The following is an 18,429-nucleotide window of genomic DNA, read 5'->3' on the forward strand; positions in this document are numbered from 1 at the left end:
CTTTTCAGGACTGAGAGCTCTGTTAAGCAAGCAATGGACTGGAAAAGGCTTTGGCAGAGAACTAGGTCGACTTCTGGACTTGCTATACTCTGGATCCTACCAAAAAGTAGAAATGCAGGTACAGCAAAGCCAACCAATAGACTGTATGAAAAACTTTTGAGTGGGCGTTAAGCACTGTTGACTTTGTATTAAAAAGTTTCTTTTAAAAAGTTATTTCTCCTGTAGTTTACTTTGTTTACATGTACCAGTGTCTCTTCCTTCCTTGTCAGAGTGTTTGCATCAGTAGAGTCCAGCTGGCTAATTAGGATCACAAGACCTTAGAACAGGACTGGATGTTCTAATCTAAACACTTTTTCTCACTAGTGCCAAACTCTGTCTATGGAAACATTTTAGCTTTGCATGTCCTACACACTGCTGCTCAGAACCAGAATGATGACTTAAACTACCAGTTTGGCCTTGGCTTGTCCTCGGCAGTATACACTGCATATGGGGGAAGATGGTAGCTTCGGATTTCACCTCCCTTTATGCTTCTGGTGGCTTAGGTGCTCAGCTGGAGTGTTTTCTGGGCCAGAAATTCCGGGATGAGCCAGAGAAAGCAGAGTTGGCATCCCTGGTAAACTGCGGCCATGTGCCAGTGGACAAACACCAGAAGCCAACACAGTAGATCCTGCCAGGACCCTCTGGGCAACCTGGGCAGTGGTTTGCTCTCGAATTCATACACATGATGTATGAAGTCTTTTTAAATTTCAAAAGCCAACCTAACTCCATGGGGGCCTCAGCGAAGGTAGTGCCAGGGTTTTTGGTGAAAGGCACAAGGTTCACCCCCAAGGAGCCATGTCGATGTCATGGGGACCCAAGCTCTGGTATAGAATCAGAAGATGAAGGTTCAGAGTCTCTGCCTTTTCATTTCTCATTCAGGATCCTCAGCTCTTGGAGATTCAGCATCTCAGCTGGGGGAGCTGACCATGATCAGGTGGCATCCCTGGATTTTGGAGATGAACCGAGGGTGTGAAGGTTGTTTAAACCCTCTAGCCTATAAAGTTTAATTGTGGAGGTGCTCCAGGAATTACAGTTGGAGCTGCCTCAAGCCTCCACTGCTCAGTGCTCGTTCATGAGCAGCACTAAGGACCAGAATACCTTTCCCTCACTTCCAGAGATCACTAAGATGTTAAGAGATCACTGAGATTTTATTTATTTATTTATTTATTTAGATTTTTATCCCGTCCTCCCAACAGCTCAGAACGGTTTACAAATGAACATACACAGTGCGGAGTAACTAGACATTTCAGTAGTACAACAGGTTTGGTGATTGGATTTATAGTTTTTGGAGAGAATTAAATACAGGGAGATTAAGCAGAGAGAGAGAAGGGGGAAATACAGTAGTTTAATTTAAGGAAAGTTATAAGCGTATAGGTGCAATTTGTTAGTGGATAGAGTAAGAGAGGGTCATACTGGAATTTCGGGAAGGAGATAGGAGAGTGGAGGGTGGGGCCTAAGGGGGGGAGAGGCAGAGGAGATTTTTAATTGAAGAGAAGGGTCTTTACCGATTTACGGAATGTTAATAATGAGTTCTGTTGTCTAAGTTGGGGGGGAAGTTGGTTCCAGAGGTGTGGAATGAAGTGGCTGTAGGATCGTTTGTGGGCAGTTTCTGTGAGCAAGGATCTTCCGGGGGGGACGCATAGGCGTGTCTCTGACTTTGAGCGGAGGGTGCGAGTGGGGTTGTAGATGGGAAGTTTGGATTTTATGTAGGAGGGGGTGGTGGAGTAGATTCTCTTGTGGGCAATTGTTAGGGCTTTGAAAGTACAGCGTTGGCTAATTGGGAGCCAGTGTTCAGCATGGAGTGCCGGGGAGATGGAATCGCGGTAGTTGAGGTTGTGTAGGAGGCGGATGGCTGCATTTTGGACCCGTTGGAGGCGTTTGATATTATTTTTGGTTAGTCCGTTAAATAGCGAGTTACAATAATCCATTCTGGAGAGGACATATGCGTATAGGAGTTGGGCGAGGTCTGGTGTGGAGATGTAGGGTTTGATCCTTTTCAGTTGGCGAAGGTAGTAGAAGGAGGTGGAGACTACTTGGGATATGTGGTTGGATAAGGATAGGTGTCTGTCTAGGGTTACTCCCAGGCTGCGAACTTGATCTGCTGCCGTTAGTCGAGTGGAATCCCATGTTAGTGTAGGTCGTAGGTATTTGGTGTTTTTGTTTCTGATCCATAGGAGTTCGGTTTTGGAGGCGTTAAGTTGAAGCTTGTTGTTTGACATCCAAGTTTTCATGTCAGTGAGGCAGAGTTCGAGGTTAGCAATTTGGGATGGCCGGTTTTCGCCTAAGGGGAGGAGCAGCTGGATGTCATCTGCATAAGAGTGGATTTTGATTTTATATTTTTGCGCTATATCGATGACTGGTTTGATGTAGAGATTGAATAGGAGGGGGGATAGAAGGGCGCCTTGAGGAACGCCATATTTGATAGGCTTAGGGTTAGATTTATGTGTCCCTAGTAGGACTGTTTGGGTCCTTTGGTGAAGGAAGGAGGTGATCCATTGGAGGGCTGTGTCTTTGATTCCGAGGTCGTGGAGCCTAGATGTGAGTAGGTGGTGGTCAACTGTGTCGAAGGCAGCGCTATGTTCCCAAGGGGCCCTTAGATGTAGCTAAGTCCATGGCTAAGCTCTACCTGATAGATTCTGAATTTCAGCAGCAGTTTGCTATGCCTAAAATGGATTTGCTGGTGGCGCAGGTTATGAAATTAACATCACTCCCTAGTGAAGGGGGAGTAGTCCTCAAGGACATACAATTTGAGGCTGCTGCACTGGAACTGAAAGCAGCAGCAGTGGCTTCTTATTATTGCCCAGGCATGCCACTCATGGCTAAGCCGGGAACTGAATCCAGACAGCAACACTAAACCACAGTTCCTCTTGGAGGGGATTGACTATGTTGCGGATGCTTTCGAAGACCTTTTCAGAGTCCTGAGCAAGGTGTTGACTTATGTCATCTCTGCCCGCAGAATGCTCTGGATTAGGCAGTGGGTGGGAGAGTCGGCCTCCAAGGTGACCCTGAGAAAATTCCCCTTTCAAGGACAGTTTCTCTTTGGCAAAGGCCTGGATGATCTCATGGCTAGTGTGGTAGATCATAAGACGAAATCCCTACCAGATAGCAGGGGAAATTTTCATGGCTCCCAGAAGTTTTGCCAGTATTCAGGAGTGTTCTCCAGTGAAAGGACATTTTAGGGCCAGAGTCAAAAGGTTCAGGAGCACCAGGCATCCCCAAACATCAGAAATCCATTCCTCTGAGGAAGAATGGCAGAGTAGTGGACACAGATCTCTTCAAATTGGTGGGAAGAATTTTACCAGCCCCTCCTGGACCTCTTTCTCATATTTCTAGAAGAGAAGCCTGAAAAGGCAGCCTTGGGTGTGTGTGACTGTTCAGAGGCTCATTGCTCTAGGAGCTATAGAACCCATACCACAAGGAGAATGGGGCTTGGCCAGATACTCAGTATACTTCATCATAACTAAAAGAGACTTGGAAAACTGGAGATTGATTCTGGATATAAAGCCAGTCAATGCAGCCCTTAAGATCCCCCACTTCTACATGGAATTGGTGCGGTCAGTCATTGCCTCAAATGCGCCAAGGAAATACTTTGCCTCTCTGGATCTAACAGAGGCATATTTGCATATTCCCATCTTTCCGGTTTACAGAAAGTTCTTGAGATTTCATATTGTGGACAAGCATTTCCAATTCTCTGCTCTTCCCCTTTGCCTAGCAATAGCATCATGAGCCTTTTACCAAAGTTATGGTTGTGGTGGCAACGCACCTCCACAAGGTGTGAATTCAGGTGCATCCTTACCTGGACAATTGGCTTATAAGAGCATCCTTGAGAGATGAGGGAATGACATCAGTGGATCAAGTGGTCCAGCTCCTATGGCCATTGAGCTGGGTAGTCAAATTCAGGAAGAGTCACTTGATCCTGACTCAATACCTGGAAGTCCATTTCGAGATGGCACAGAACAGGGTCTTTCTCCAGAAAACATACAAAACGAAGCTCATGAGACAAATTCAGGAGATCCACAGCCTATCGGCCCCCACAGCTTGGCAATATCTTCAACTGCTGGGATCCATAGTAGCCACAATAGATGTGGTGCCCTAGGCAAAAGCACATTTGTGCCCTCTTCAGGAGTCACTTCTTTCAAGGTGGTCTCCACAATTGGACGCCCTGGACCTCGCGCTGCAGTAGTCGGGCAAGGCATGGAGCAGCCTGGACTGGTGGCTAGAGCCAAAGTCCTTGGCCAAGGGAATGTCGGTGTGCCTCTCCCAGTGGACAGTTCTGATGATGGATGCCAGTCTTTTTGGCTGGGGAACACATTAAGAGGGATGTCCACTGCAAGGGCGGTGGTCCCCATCTCAGAGGACTTGGTCGATCAACTGCTAGGAGCTGAGAGTGATACGGTTAACTTTGCAGACCCTGGGCAACACCCTAGAAGGAAAAGCAGTCCGAGTCTTTTCAGACAACATAACCACAGAAGCCTATGTAAACAGGCAATGAGGCACCAGGAGTGCACCGCTGAGTTTGGAAGCTTGCTTCTCTTTCATTGGATGGATGCCCATCTCTTGACCATCTCAGCAGCTCACATAGCTGGGGTGGAAAATGTACAGGTGGACTTCCTAAGTTGGCAGACCTTGGATCTTAAGAGGTCTTTCTCTTGGAGGACCTTCAACTGCATAGTCAGGCACTGGGGATGTCTGAAGTTTGACTTCATGGCCTCAGCATCTAACAAAAAGGTGGCCTGTTTCTTCAGCCGAAGGTACGAGCCCAGAAGCGGCGAACTCCCTGCCTAATCAAGCTAAGTTCTTTATATGCCACGCTATTTTAGCGTTTAATCCGCTCAGATCTGACGAAGAGACGAAAAACAAGATCTAGTAATAGGAGATAATTGTTTACTGAATGATAAAAATACATCAAGATGCATACCCAGGGTACTTCATGGTGTCAGATAATGTGATGGGATTACCTCACAGAGACGGAGCGACGGGAAGAGAACTCGAAGAACCTGTGATCCAGATTCCAGTGGTTTTTTTGAGGATTTAAGATTAACTTATTCTTTAGTGCCCATTTGTCAATCATGTCCAAGCAGGCTTGTAATAGTGTTAAGTCAGGAACATTTTGTTTTTGTGGAAAACCCAGTAGAATATCATCAGCATAAAAATAACTCTTGGATCCTAGAAGCCAAGGGACTCAGGAAAATATTGAATAATAAAGGAGAAAGAATGGAGCCTTGGAGTACTCCACACGAAAGTTTATTACAAGAAGAAATCAATGTTGAAAAGGATACCCTAAATGTCCTTTCTGTAAGAAACAAATGAAACTACCTGAGAACTGGCCCTGTTAATCTTAATGATTCCAATCGTGATAATAATAAATAGTGATTGACAAGGTCAAGGGCTGCTGCGAAATCAAGAGAAATCTTTTTTTTTTTTTTATAAATCTTTATTCATTTTCTTATGTTACAACAAGTGTTTTAAATAAATTCATTATAAACTTGAATAAACACACTTGATTAACTCACATATTAATATCAAATTTAACATTTCTTTAGAAAATCAATATATTATAAAGTTATAATATTTTATAAGAAATTTAAATTTATACAATTATTATTGAATATAATAATCTCCCATCCCTCCCTCCCTCCCTATCAATACAGAATGAGAAATCTTTATTCATTTTCATATGTTACATCAAAAGAAAATATAAAATTCATATTAATATTTCAGAAAACTAAATTTATATAATTCTTAGTTAATATAATAATAACCCATCCCCTCCCCCCTCCCTTCTATTCAGTAATATATGAATTAAATTTCTAAAATTATTCTTTCCATATATCATATTATATATCAAGTATTAATATATTATATAATATTTAGAAATATGATCTCATCCATTTTTTCTCTCTAATCAAATTCTTTATATGGGAAAATAAATCATTCTTTACAATATTCAGTTAATGGTTTCCATATTTTTTGAAATTCATTTATATGTCCTTTTTGTGTTGCTATAGTGAGCTCCATTTTGTATATATGGCATACAGAATTCCACCAGAATGTGTAATTTAATCTGTCATGTTTTTTCCAATTGAATGTGATTTGTTGTATTGCTATTCCAGTTAAAATAAAAAGAAGTTTGTTATTATTTGATGATATTTGACTTCTTGCTCTCATTGTTGTTCCAAATAATATAGTATCATATGTCAAGGCTACTGGATTTTCTAGCATCCTATTAATTTGGGGCCAAATTGATTTCCAGAATGTTAAGATGAATGGACAAAAGAATATAAGATGGTCTAATGTCCCAATTTCAACATGACAGTGCCAGCATCTATTAGATTTAGAGCTATCTATTCTATGTAAACGTGTAGGGGTCCATAAAGCTCTATGCAAAAGAAAAAACCAAGTTTGTCTCATAGATGCTGACACCGTACATTTTAACCTCCAAGACCAAAGTCGTGGCCATTGAGATGCACTAATTTGGTGCTTTATCTCAATGCTCCAAATGTCTCTAAGACCATTTTTTGGTTTTTTATTTATATAATCGGATAATAATTTATACCACTGTGCAGCTTCATGACCTGTTGAATTAATCTGGAAACATAGGAATTCCAAACTGTGATAATTAGTAAGATTTTTCCATTCAGGGAACCCTACCTGAATGGATTGCTTCAATTGCAACCATCTAAAATATTGTGTTTTTTTAAGATCAAATTTATGTTGCAATTGTGAAAACTCCAGCAACTTTCCATTTTTTATTATATCATCTAAAATGCGAATACCTGCTATCATCCAATCTTTCCAGATTATTTTGAAACCGCCGATTTTGATCTTGGGGTTTAACCAAATTGTTTGATTTGTTGATTTGCTAATTGGAATAGGAGTTAGATTACTCATATATCTTAAAGTTTTCCATGTATCCATGAATATTTTATGTTCTTTGTATAGCCTTGGCATTTTGATACTAACTACATGACTAAGACGTAAAGGAAACATGAGTCTCCATTCAAGCCAGAACCATTCTGGAATATTATCAGTGGGCTCTGGGAGGATCCAATACATACCTTGATGTAAAATATAGGCTTGATGATACCTAAAGAAGTTGGGAAAATTTACCCCTCCCTCCGCAATTGGTCTTTGTAATGTCACTAAAGCAATTCTGGGATTTTTCCCAAGCCAAATAAATTTTGTCAATACCTTATTTAACTTTGAGTAAAAAGATTCTTGAAAGAAAACTGGTATCATTCCCATTTGGTAACAAACTACAGGTAAGATCATCATTTTAACTGTTTGTACTCTTCCCCACCAAGATAAATGTAAAGGATTCCATTGTTCACACATCTCTGTCACTTTTTGTAATAAACATTTTTCATTAATTTTCATTGTGTCTTCTAAATCTTTTGAGATCCAAATTCCAAGATATTTAATAGTATCCTCCTTCCAAACAAAAGAGAATGTATTAAATAAACCTTTTGTACAGTGTACATTTAATGGAAGTATTTCTGATTTATTCCAATTTATCTTATATCCTGAAAACTTTCCGAATTTATCAATTAGTTCAAGCAATTGTGGAATGGTGGATTCTGGATTCCTCAAATATAATAATAAATCATCAGCATAAGCTGATATTTTGTATTCTCTATCTGAATGAGGTATACCTTGTATTTCCTTTACTTGTTGGATTGCTAATATTAAGGGTTCTGACACTATATCAAACAGTAAAGGAGACAAGGGACATCCTTGTCTAACTCCTCTCTGTAGATTAAATTTTTCTGAAAATGTATTATTAATATATAATCTAGCAGAGGGGGAGTTATATAATGTTTGAATCATTTGTATGAATCTAGGACTTATACCAAACCATTCCATAGCCTGATACATAAATGTCCATTCTATTCTATCAAAAGCCTTTTCTGCATCTAAAGAAACAGCAAAAGTAGGCTCATTCATTTTCTTTGTTAAGTATAACATATGGAATGCTAATCTGGTATTATGAGATGAATGTCTTTGAGCAACGAATCCTGTTTGAGGCATACCTATAATATGGGGAAGAGCATTAGCCAATCTTAATGCAAGTATTTTTGCTAATATTTTTCCATCTACATTTATTAAAGATATTGGCCTATAGTTTGAAACCAATGTGGAATCTTTATTTGGCTTTGGCAAAACAATAGTTAAAGATTCTGCTATAGTGCCATTTATACATCCTTTATTAAGTTGATATTGAAAAAGATTTAATAAATAGGGTAATAATAAATTTTGAAATGTTTTATAAAATTCCACTGTATATCCATCACCACCTGGAGCGGATCCAACTCTAAGGGATTTCAACGCTGTTTCTAATTCTTTTAATGATATTGGCTCTTCCAAACTTCGTTTTATATGTTCAGGAACTTTTGGACCCTCTAACATTTTCAGAAATTCTAAACCATCTTTTTCTTTATTTAAATAAGTCTCGGAAGTATAAAGAGATTTATAAAATTTTAGAAATTGTTTTAAAATAGGTTCAATTTGTGTTAATGTGTCACCTTTTTCATCTTTTATAGCAATTATTTTTGATTTCTTTTTTTTCGCTTTGAGATAATTTGCCAATATTCTTCCCTACTTATTTGAATTTCCATAATACAATGCCTGCTGGGAGAATAAATCTTTTCTTATCATCTTTGATGAGAATTCATTGTATTTTACTTTAAGTTTTAATAATTCTTGTTGTATAGAATATTCCCATTTTTCTATTAATTTTGATTCTAAAATTTTTATTTCTGTTTCCAAATTAGAAAATTGTTTTCTATTTTGTTTATTAAGATAAGCCGAATAAGAAATAATTTGTCCTCTTATTGATACCTTAAAAGCATCCCATAATATTTCCCTAGAGATCTCATCTTTATCATTCATTTGAAAATAATCTTTCATTTTTGTTTGAAAATTCTCACAAAATATTGGGTCAGCAAGCAATGTATTATCAAATTTCCATATTGGTCTATTTGTATTTTGATCTGTGATTTTAATTTCAATCCACACTCCACCATGATCAGATAATATGACTGGATCAATGGCAGCTTGTGTTACTTGATGTGCTAGGTGTTTTGATATAAATATATAATCTATTCTTGAAAAAGAATTATGAACATGAGAACAGAAAGAAAATTCCCGTCCATTAAAATGAAGTATTCGCCAAATATCTGTCAAATTACAAGTTTGTACCAAATTATCTAGTCCCATCGATTTCATATATCTACTTGGGTTTTTATCTAATAAAGGATCCATAACAGCATTAAAATCCCCAGCTACTATTAGATTTGAAGTAGCCAGTGGTAAGATCAGTTGTTGAAGAGTCTTAAAAAATTCATTTTGTTTTGAATTAGGGGCATATATATTAAACAACGTCATGGTTGTATTTCCCATGCATATTTCCACTTTTACCCATCTTCCATGAACATCTGATTCTTTTAATTTAAATAAAGCTGAGCATTTTTTATTCACTAGAATAGCAACACCTGCTTTTTTCCCTATGGCTGGTGAATAAAAACAATGCTTTATCCAACCACCTGTCAACTTATTAGATTCAATGTTTGAAAGGTGGGTCTCTTGTATGCAACATATATCTGCATTTTGCCTTTTTAAGAATAGTAATGCTTTTTTCCTTTTTATAACATGATTTAGACCATTAACATTCAAAGATATTATTTTAAGAGACATTTATAATTATAATTTTTATAATATATTTTCTATATAATGATATATAATGTTTTTTATTAATATATTTTCCCAATATACTTAATAAATTATAATTTCCTTTTATTACTTCTATATCTCCTTTATATCTTTCTTTCTCATTCCCTCCCATATCCCTATTTCCCTCCCTCCCCCCCCCTCTTATTAAATACGATTACTTGGGTACGCAAGATGAGGTTAGGTTAAAATAACTCCCCCAAGCTAAAATAAAATATTCTTTATTTACTACTAATAATTTATCTCCCTTTATCTAATATATTTCCTATAAATCTAGCAAATAAATATTTTCTTATATAAATTTTATATAAAAAGTTAATGTATTTAAATCCATATAAGAAAATATTATCTTATCTTTTGATAAATCTATATAAGATTTATCAATGAGAATTACAATCTTACATATATTTATCAAGAATCATCTTTACATTCATTATACTGATATCTAATATTATTATTATTTTAATAGTACTATGTGGATCATGAAGTGGAGTCTGTGTGTCTTAAAATGTCTTTATATAGGTATATTTGTTGCAATCAGTCTATTTTTCAACCTTTATTCCAAATTGTGTTGTGAGGAAGAAATTTAGGTAAAATTCCCAGTTGTAAGACTCCTTTATTGAATCGTGAAATGAAGCACTTATTTCTTTCTTTAAATTTGAGATACTTCAATCCATTAGTTTTTTCAAATCTTAAATCTCTTTAGGAAAGTTTGCAGAGTGACGATATGAGGTTTGTTTTTTTTCATTACTCAGTCAAAGTGTCAGAGAAATAAAAGCGCTGAACAACTTCGAAGCTAGTTCAGTATTCGAGAAGGAGAAAATCAGTTATACCTTACATACAGCATAGTCTTTTTGGATTTATTCTGTGTTATTCCAGACTGAATCTCCTCTCTTTCATAACAAACTTAGCAACATTTTAGAATCGGAGAGGAGTTATTAATTAGTTTTCATGAACTCCTATCATTACATATTCAGCTTGTCTTGAAAAGGTTATCCGTGGAAGGTGACGCTTCCTCCCTGGGATTCTTTTTATTTTCAAAAGTACAACATCCCCTGTCACCTCTATATTCTCCAAATTTATCTAAAGAGAGTAAGTGGTCTGCCTCAATAGTAAGCATCACTCGATATATATAATTCACTGTTTCTTACACATAAGGAGGAGGTGGGGTGTAGGAATTAATTAAAGTTTGAAATAAAATCGGCAGAGAGATTTTTAAGAGATAGAATCAAAACAGGAACCACTTCCTTTTACAGGATATTCTCTCTGTTGTCCAATCTCTTTTTGTTTTGTATTTTGTAACTCCCCAGCAGCGTAATTGGAGATTTTTCCTGTCCATCAACCACATTTCCTGTTTGTATATAACCACTCCCATATTTAGTTACCATATTTACTTCTCTGTAAATGTAATGGATTCCATTTTCATTCGGATCTCCATTTAATCCACGTTTTCTTCTGTAAGTACATTTTCTTCAAAATGTTTATAAAACTTTCCTTTAAAAAGTATAAGTTTATGTACTCTTATAAAGTTTGTTTTATTTCTTTTATTTCCTTCAAAGAATGTTGGTTTTGTATAGTTCCATGTGTGTGCTGTAGCTGTAGTTCCAGTCCGTTGTTTTTTGAATCCACTTCAAAGTTCTAAATTTTAACTGTAAGTCATATTATTAATAAAATCAATTCTTATATGGTGAATATTTTAGTAAAGTATTAATAAATCTATACATACTCATTTTTCTCATTAGGTTTTCCATTAAGATGTTTAGGATGTCATGGGTTGTTCATATTGGTCCAGAAATTCTTGTAGTTTTGTTGGATCTGTAAAATTCTGAGTTTTATTTGCAATAGTGATTTTCATTATTGCTGGATAAAGGAGCCCATATCTAGCCCCTAAAGATTTCAGTTGTGGTCTCATATCTAAAAATTTTTTCCTTTTTAATGCGGTTTCCCTTGCAAAATCAGGGACAATATGTATTTTTGAATCTTGACATTTGAGATTTTTATTTTCTTTAGCTAATTGACAAATTTCCAGCGCTTGTTGATGTCTCAGTAGTTTGAATATTAATGTCCTTGGTCCAGTTTGTGAAGTTTTCCTTTGTGTTGGTATCCGGTGTGCCCTTTCGATTTCCAGTGGTGTTTTAAATTTTAATGGTAGTACTTTAGGTAGAAAGTGTTCCAAAAAAGTAATAGGATTATTTTTTTCTACCCCTTCCGGTATTCCTATTATTCTTAAATTATTTCTTCTTTCACGGTTCCGGCTGTCTTCAAGGTCTTTTTTTATTTCTTCTACCTCTTTCAATATGATTTTGTTTTGTCTTGCATTCAGATTGAGTTGTTCAAAGTTATCTTCTATTAAGTTTATTCTGTTTTCCGTCACTTCCACTCTTTTAGTTAATGCTGCTGCATCTTCAATAGCTTTTTGTAGTTTTTTGTTGCTGTCCAGAGCAATTTCTTTAATTTGTCTTAATTCTTCCATTACATCGAGGTTGTCATCTGATGGCAGTGGAGCTTTTGAAGGAGTATTACTTGGCTCCGGTTTTGATCGTTTATTACTTCCTGTACCGGATCCTCCTGCTCCTAAATCGCTTTTGTTCTGTTTGCTAGACGTCATTGTCTTTCAATATTTAGATATTTTTCTTTTGAATTTTGATTTTTTTTTGTAGTAATTTCAAAATTATAGCTTTTGAGCACGGAGCTATTCGTTTACACGACCATCGGAATGCGCGTCCAAGCCACGCCCCCCCCAAATCAAGAGAAATCTGTAGCACTGCCTTGCCTTTATCAATCGCCATATGACATTATATATCTGGGGTTGACATTATATATCTGGATTTTCAGAAGGCGTTCGACAAAGTTCCACATGAACGACTACTTTGGAAAATTGAGAGCCATGGAATAGAGGGTGAAATACTCACGTGGATTAAAAACTGGCTAGTGGATAGGAAACAGAGAGTGGTCAAGGTCAAGGACTGCTGCGAAATCAAGAGAAATCTGTAGCACTGCCTTGCCTTGATCAATCGCCATATGACATTATATATCTGGGGTTGACATTATATATCTGGATTTTCAGAAGGCGTTCGACAAAGTTCCACATGAACGACTACTTTGGAAAATTGAGAGCCATGGAACAGAGGGTGAAATACTCACATGGATTAAAAACTGGCTAGTGGATAGGAAACAGAGAGTGGGGGGTAAATGGAGAATACTCAGACTGGAAGAATGTCATCAGTGGGGTGCTGCAGGGCTCGGTGCTTGGACCCGTGCTGTTCAACATATTCATAAATGATCTGGAAATGGGTACGACAAGTGAGGTGATTAAATTTGCAGATGATACAAAGTTATTCAGAGTTGTGAAGACGCAGGGGGATTGTGAAAACCTGCAACAGGACATAAACATGCTCAAGAAATGGGCAGCGACATGGCAATTGAGGTTCATCATGGATAAGTGTAAGGTAATGCATGTTGGTATAAAAAAATCCCATACACAAATACAAGATGTCCGGGGCGGTACTTGGAGAGACCCCCCAGGAAAGAGACTTGGGAGTACTGGTCGATAAGTCAATGTAGCCGTCTGCGCATTGTGCGGCGGCGGCGAAAAGGGCGAACAGAATGCTAGGAATGATTAAAAAGGCGATCACGAATAGAACGGAGGAGGTTATCATGCCGCTGTACCAGGCCATGGTACACCCTCACCTGGAATACTGCGTCCAGCACTGGTCGCCGTACATGAAGAAGGACAAGGTACTACTTGAAAAGGTTCAGAGAAGAGCGACTAAAATGGTTAATGGGTTAGAGGAGTTGTCGTACAGTGAGAGATTAGAGAAGCTGGGCCTCTTCTCCCTTGAAAAGAGGAGACTGAGAGGGGACATGATCGCAACGTTTAAGATAATGACAGGAGTAGACTTAGTAGATAGAGACAGGTGGTTCACCCTCTCCAAGGTGGAGAGAACGAGATGGCACTCTCTAAAGTTAAAAGGGGATAGATTCCGTACAAACATAAGGAAGTTCTTCTTCACTCAGAGAGTGGTAGTGAACTGGAATGCTGTTCTGGATTCTGTTATAAGGGAAAACACTCTCCAGGGATTCAAGACAAGGTTGGACAAGTTCCTGCTGAATCAGAATGAATGCAAGTAGAGCTGGTCTTTGACCTGGGGGCTGCTGCGTGAGCGGACTGCTGACACAGCAACAGCTTTTCTTATGTTCCTATGTCCTTATGACAATCATTAAGTAAAGAAGCTAGTATAGTTTCTGTTGAATAAAATTTCCTGAAGCCGGATTGAAATGAGGTTTCTGCATGTTGAGTTAATTGGAGAAAGACTAAATGTTCCAAAACTTTGGAAACAAAGGGAAGATTTGAGATTGGTCTAAAGTTTGAAGCTTGTGATAAATCAAGTGAATGATTCTTGATGATAGGGTATACTACAGCAGTTTTCCAATCTACAGGAACAACCCCTTTTTCTAAACTCTTTACAACCATATTTAAAAGTAAAGTTGATAAGCCATGATTGATATCAAGAATCCAAGATGATGGAATTGGATCCAAGATACAAGTTGTTCTATTCATGGATATAATCAGTTTTTCTAAGGTTGTAATTGTAGGAATATTAAATTTTGACCACAATGATAATGTTAAATCACCTGAAAATTTTATAGACAAAGTAGTGGTATTTGGAGGGGAAATTGGAGGAGGTGAAACCGGAAAAGTATGACACACAGATTCTATTTTTGAAACAAACTAATTAGCTAACCCCCTCTTCTACAAAGCCACGAGGCAACAGCCCCAAAGCCCTTTAAATCTCTATGGGCTTTGGGGCCGTTACTGTGCAGCAGCCACTAGTGCGGCTTTGTAGAAGAGGAGGTAAGTCTTGGGCTGATAAGGTAGACTTCTGTAAAGTATTTATATTTGAAAGTCTGTTCAGAGTAGCATAGAGTTGTCTAGATTTATTGGGAACATGCTTAATTTGTCCTATATAATAGTCGCAACACGATAGTCACACACACGATACTGAGAATAAATGATAAGTTTCCAAATCACATAATGCATGAGTTTTACGCCATTTGCACTTAGAAGCACGCAACTGGTGTTTGAGAGATTGCCCTTCCTGACAGTACCATGTTTTTTTATGAGAATTGATATTATATTTCCTAATCGGAACAGATGTTTTTACAACTGAAGTAAGAGTAGTATTCCAAACCTGAACTTGAGATAACAAAGGAAGAGATAAAAAAAAAAAAATCAGACGGAAAGCTAGTAAATAGTGGAGGGATAGATGAAATATCAGAAGAAACAAAAATAAGGTTTAGTAATAAAACTGGTTGATTATCTACATTAACTGTAGATCGCTTATAAAACCAAATGTGAATTATTGAATGATCAGACCAAGGAACAGAAGAAATTGTAACGTCTGAGCAAAATTAGGAGGAGTGAAGTAGAAATTCCACTGGTCCAGCATTGGATCACTTATGAACACCATCTAAAAGATTTACGTTACATTGTACTGGAAACAATCACCTTGCCACAAGGAGGAAATTTAGCAGTCCGGTTGTGGCAGAAGGAACAAGAGTGAGATTGATATCGATGGGAAATAGTGGCCCCTTTTGGCTTAAACCAGGCGGTGAAGTGGCGGGCTTTCTTACACTGAAATATTTCCAGTTTTCATGTATAAGCTCAGCCATTTGTAAACTCCTGTACGTTAGCTCGGACCTTTAAAAAGTTAAATCCCATGCTCACCCAATCAGGATGAAAAGCTAACAGGACGCAATTAGTCAGGACCCTGAGCTTGAACAAAGGATTTTTATGTATAAATTGTGTATTTAATACTGCGTTTTATGAAATATTTATGTTCAAGTAATTGTATTGCACTGTCAAAGTTTAAAAAATCAATAAAGATTTATTAAAAAAAGGATTCACAAGAAAGATTTACTTCACCTCTTCATTATAAGTTAAGTGTTTTTATGAATAATATTAGCGTTGATATTGATTAAAAAACGGATAAATTATGCAATGATTGGGAGAAGAGCCTTTTAACAGTGGACATGGTTACTCACTCAATGGTCTCAACTACAATAGATCTCTAAGCACACAGGTAAAACTTAATTTAAGTCACTCATGTGAACATTATTGTTTGGTGCATTCAGTGTATTTTTCATTTGGGTAAAAGTCTTATGCACCAGGGTTTGAATTTCAGCATCCTATTGTCATTTTGGTTATTCTGCCATTCCCTGTTTGTTTTTTTTCCCTGCTGCTTAATTTGGTCCTGTTCCATTAAGTTTTTGGAGAGTTATATTGCATCCAAACGTTCTCATTTCATTTTGTTGGAAAGAATAAGACTCAAATGCAGCAAGCCATTAAGTTCTGTTTCTCTACCATTCCCCTAATCTACAGCAAGTGGTACATTGTCCCATTTTCATTATGTTTACTTGGTCCTTACTACGTAAATACATTGTATGACCTATGTAACATACATTGTATGACCTAAGTAACTTTTGTTTATAATGACGGGGGTTGCCATGCAGCTTATTTTAAAGAATTGGAAAAATTGGGATAGATTAAATTATTCATTCTGGTGGGAATCCCTATATTATGTCTTTAAAATGGAAAAGTTTATGGCCATTCAGAAGGGATATTATAAAAAATTTATGGAAGTTTGGGAACCATTAACTAAATATTGTAAGGATTGATTTATTTATATAAATGAGGATTACATACACATCCGGGGAGGGGGTATGTTTTGGCACTGGTTAAGAGGTATAGATAGGTTGTTTACAGGTATTTTTATGAGGTGTTGGTTAATTGGAAATGTGGGGGGAGAAATAAGTCTTGTCTTTATTATATTAAGTTTATTGTGCTTTAATGTTAATATTATATGTAAATGCATCAACTCTTGTGCACAATTGAAGTTTTAAAAATGAATAAAGAATTTAAAAAAAGCAACAACCAAAAACTAATAGTTCTGTGCAATTTAATTTGTGAGCCTTGTTCTTAACTTGGCTGCTCCTAGATATTGCAAAGATTTTTTTAAATTGAATTGATAACAGAATTAACTGGTACAAAGTGACCATTGCCATTTGCTGGGAGCACCTTTGCATTGTTAAATGATACTGTATATTGAAGCATTTTTAAAGAGGTTGCAGATACTGATGTGCATTATACATTACAATCTATTTCTTATTGGCTGATTGTAGAGACTACATCAAGCAGCATGTTTAGTTCAAGCAGTCTGGAAGGGATTTCAGACTAGGAAGAGACTGAAGAAACTCCCAAAAGCTGTGACGTCTCTGCAGAGAGGTTTTAGGTAATGTAGTCCTGTCTCTAACATTAAATAAGATTATGAGAGGATTGGATTTATTGAATTTGATTTACCACTATATAGGTTAGTGTTAAGTAGTATACAATTATTGAATGTAAATTCCACAATAATGCCAAAATTTTAGATTTTAGTATTTCTAAGCCTAGATTTTAGTATTTCTAAACTCTTAACTAATTTGCAATGCTGACTGACAATGCGAGAGGGAGTGTTTAAAGGCATTCAGATACACCTTAAATCCAATACTATATTATATTTTTGCACCTTATAACTGTGAGAGAGAACTGTGACAGCTACAGGGAAAAAGTACTGACTTAAAAAGTATCTTGAAACACATTATATCGTAGTTATCTTTGGCAATTGGTTAAAGAAATGCTAGTTAAATGGGTAGGGCAAGGTAATGGATTCTGTTTTGGTAATTTCTGGGTGCAGAAGAGTCCATGCTGTACCTGGAGATGTGTATGTCGCTTGGAGCTTGGGGGATGGGGAGTTAGGTTGGGTTATATTGATAATTTTTTGTTCTACTTTCTTTGCTCTGTAAGGTTGGGTTTAGTATAATAGTATCAGCAGCAGATGAATCCAGAGACTTGTGGATTATGACTATCTACCAGCAGGTGGTGATAGAGAGAATTACTCTGAGCTCTGTTACATAAGATGGCATGCTTCTTAGTCGGTTAGTATTTATCTCCATCAGGCAGATGGATGGTCTCTCACAAGCTCTGGGTCATGGTCATCTTTGCTACTTTACTCATGTTCTGAGTTCCTCAGTTCAGTTAAGCTGGGGTTCTTTAGGCTAAGCGTTGCCTACTTTAGGGGGTGCATTTGGTGGTGACAGGTCCCACCCCATGCCATTCTCCCTACATGTCACTGCCTCAATCTCCTTCCTCAGAAAAATGGGGCATTTCTTGGCATCTAAGTGCTTGCAGCCACAGCTTGGAGAGAGATAAATTCGTTCTGAGCCACTGAAAACTGCTTCAGGTCTATCAACCCTTTACAAACTTCAACTGAGCACCTCCAAGACTGAACTACTATGAATTAGGAAAGAAAAATGCTCCTACATCTGCCCTTCCCTAACTTGGGAATCAACTACCTTGATGGCAAAAGACAAAGTATGGAGCCTAGGAATTACTCTCAATTCAAATCTATCACTTTCCAAACACATCTCCGCAGAGTTCTCTGAACCTATCTGAAAAGAACTCAAGAGTTTTGGAAGTCGGATTGTCTTTTTGTCCTATTACTAGGCAGTCATAAGGAAGAAGGTGCTTCTTTTTTTAAATTTATTTATTTATATTTTCAGTCAAAGAATTACAACACTTTGAAAAAGGAAAAATAATATATTCAATTAACTAATACAAGATTC

At 37.2% G+C, this 18,429-nt stretch overlaps 1 protein-coding gene across 9 annotated transcripts in view; it reads left to right on the forward strand.

Annotated features, from left to right (window-relative positions):
- The window catches only part of IQCB1 (IQ motif containing B1), a 105,737-nt gene that overhangs the window by 48,609 nt on the left and 38,699 nt on the right, over positions 1-18,429 (forward strand). For all 9 annotated transcript variants that reach the window (XM_033944839.1, XM_033944840.1, XM_033944836.1 and 6 more), the window contains 2 exons: positions 9-118; positions 16,948-17,057. In XM_033944839.1, coding sequence (XP_033800730.1) covers positions 9-118; positions 16,948-17,057 — 220 coding nt within the window. The remainder of the gene's footprint in view (positions 1-8; positions 119-16,947; positions 17,058-18,429) is intronic.

The sequence above is a fragment of the Geotrypetes seraphini genome, chromosome 5, assembly GCF_902459505.1.
Source record: "Geotrypetes seraphini chromosome 5, aGeoSer1.1, whole genome shotgun sequence".
NCBI lineage: Eukaryota > Metazoa > Chordata > Amphibia > Gymnophiona > Dermophiidae > Geotrypetes > Geotrypetes seraphini.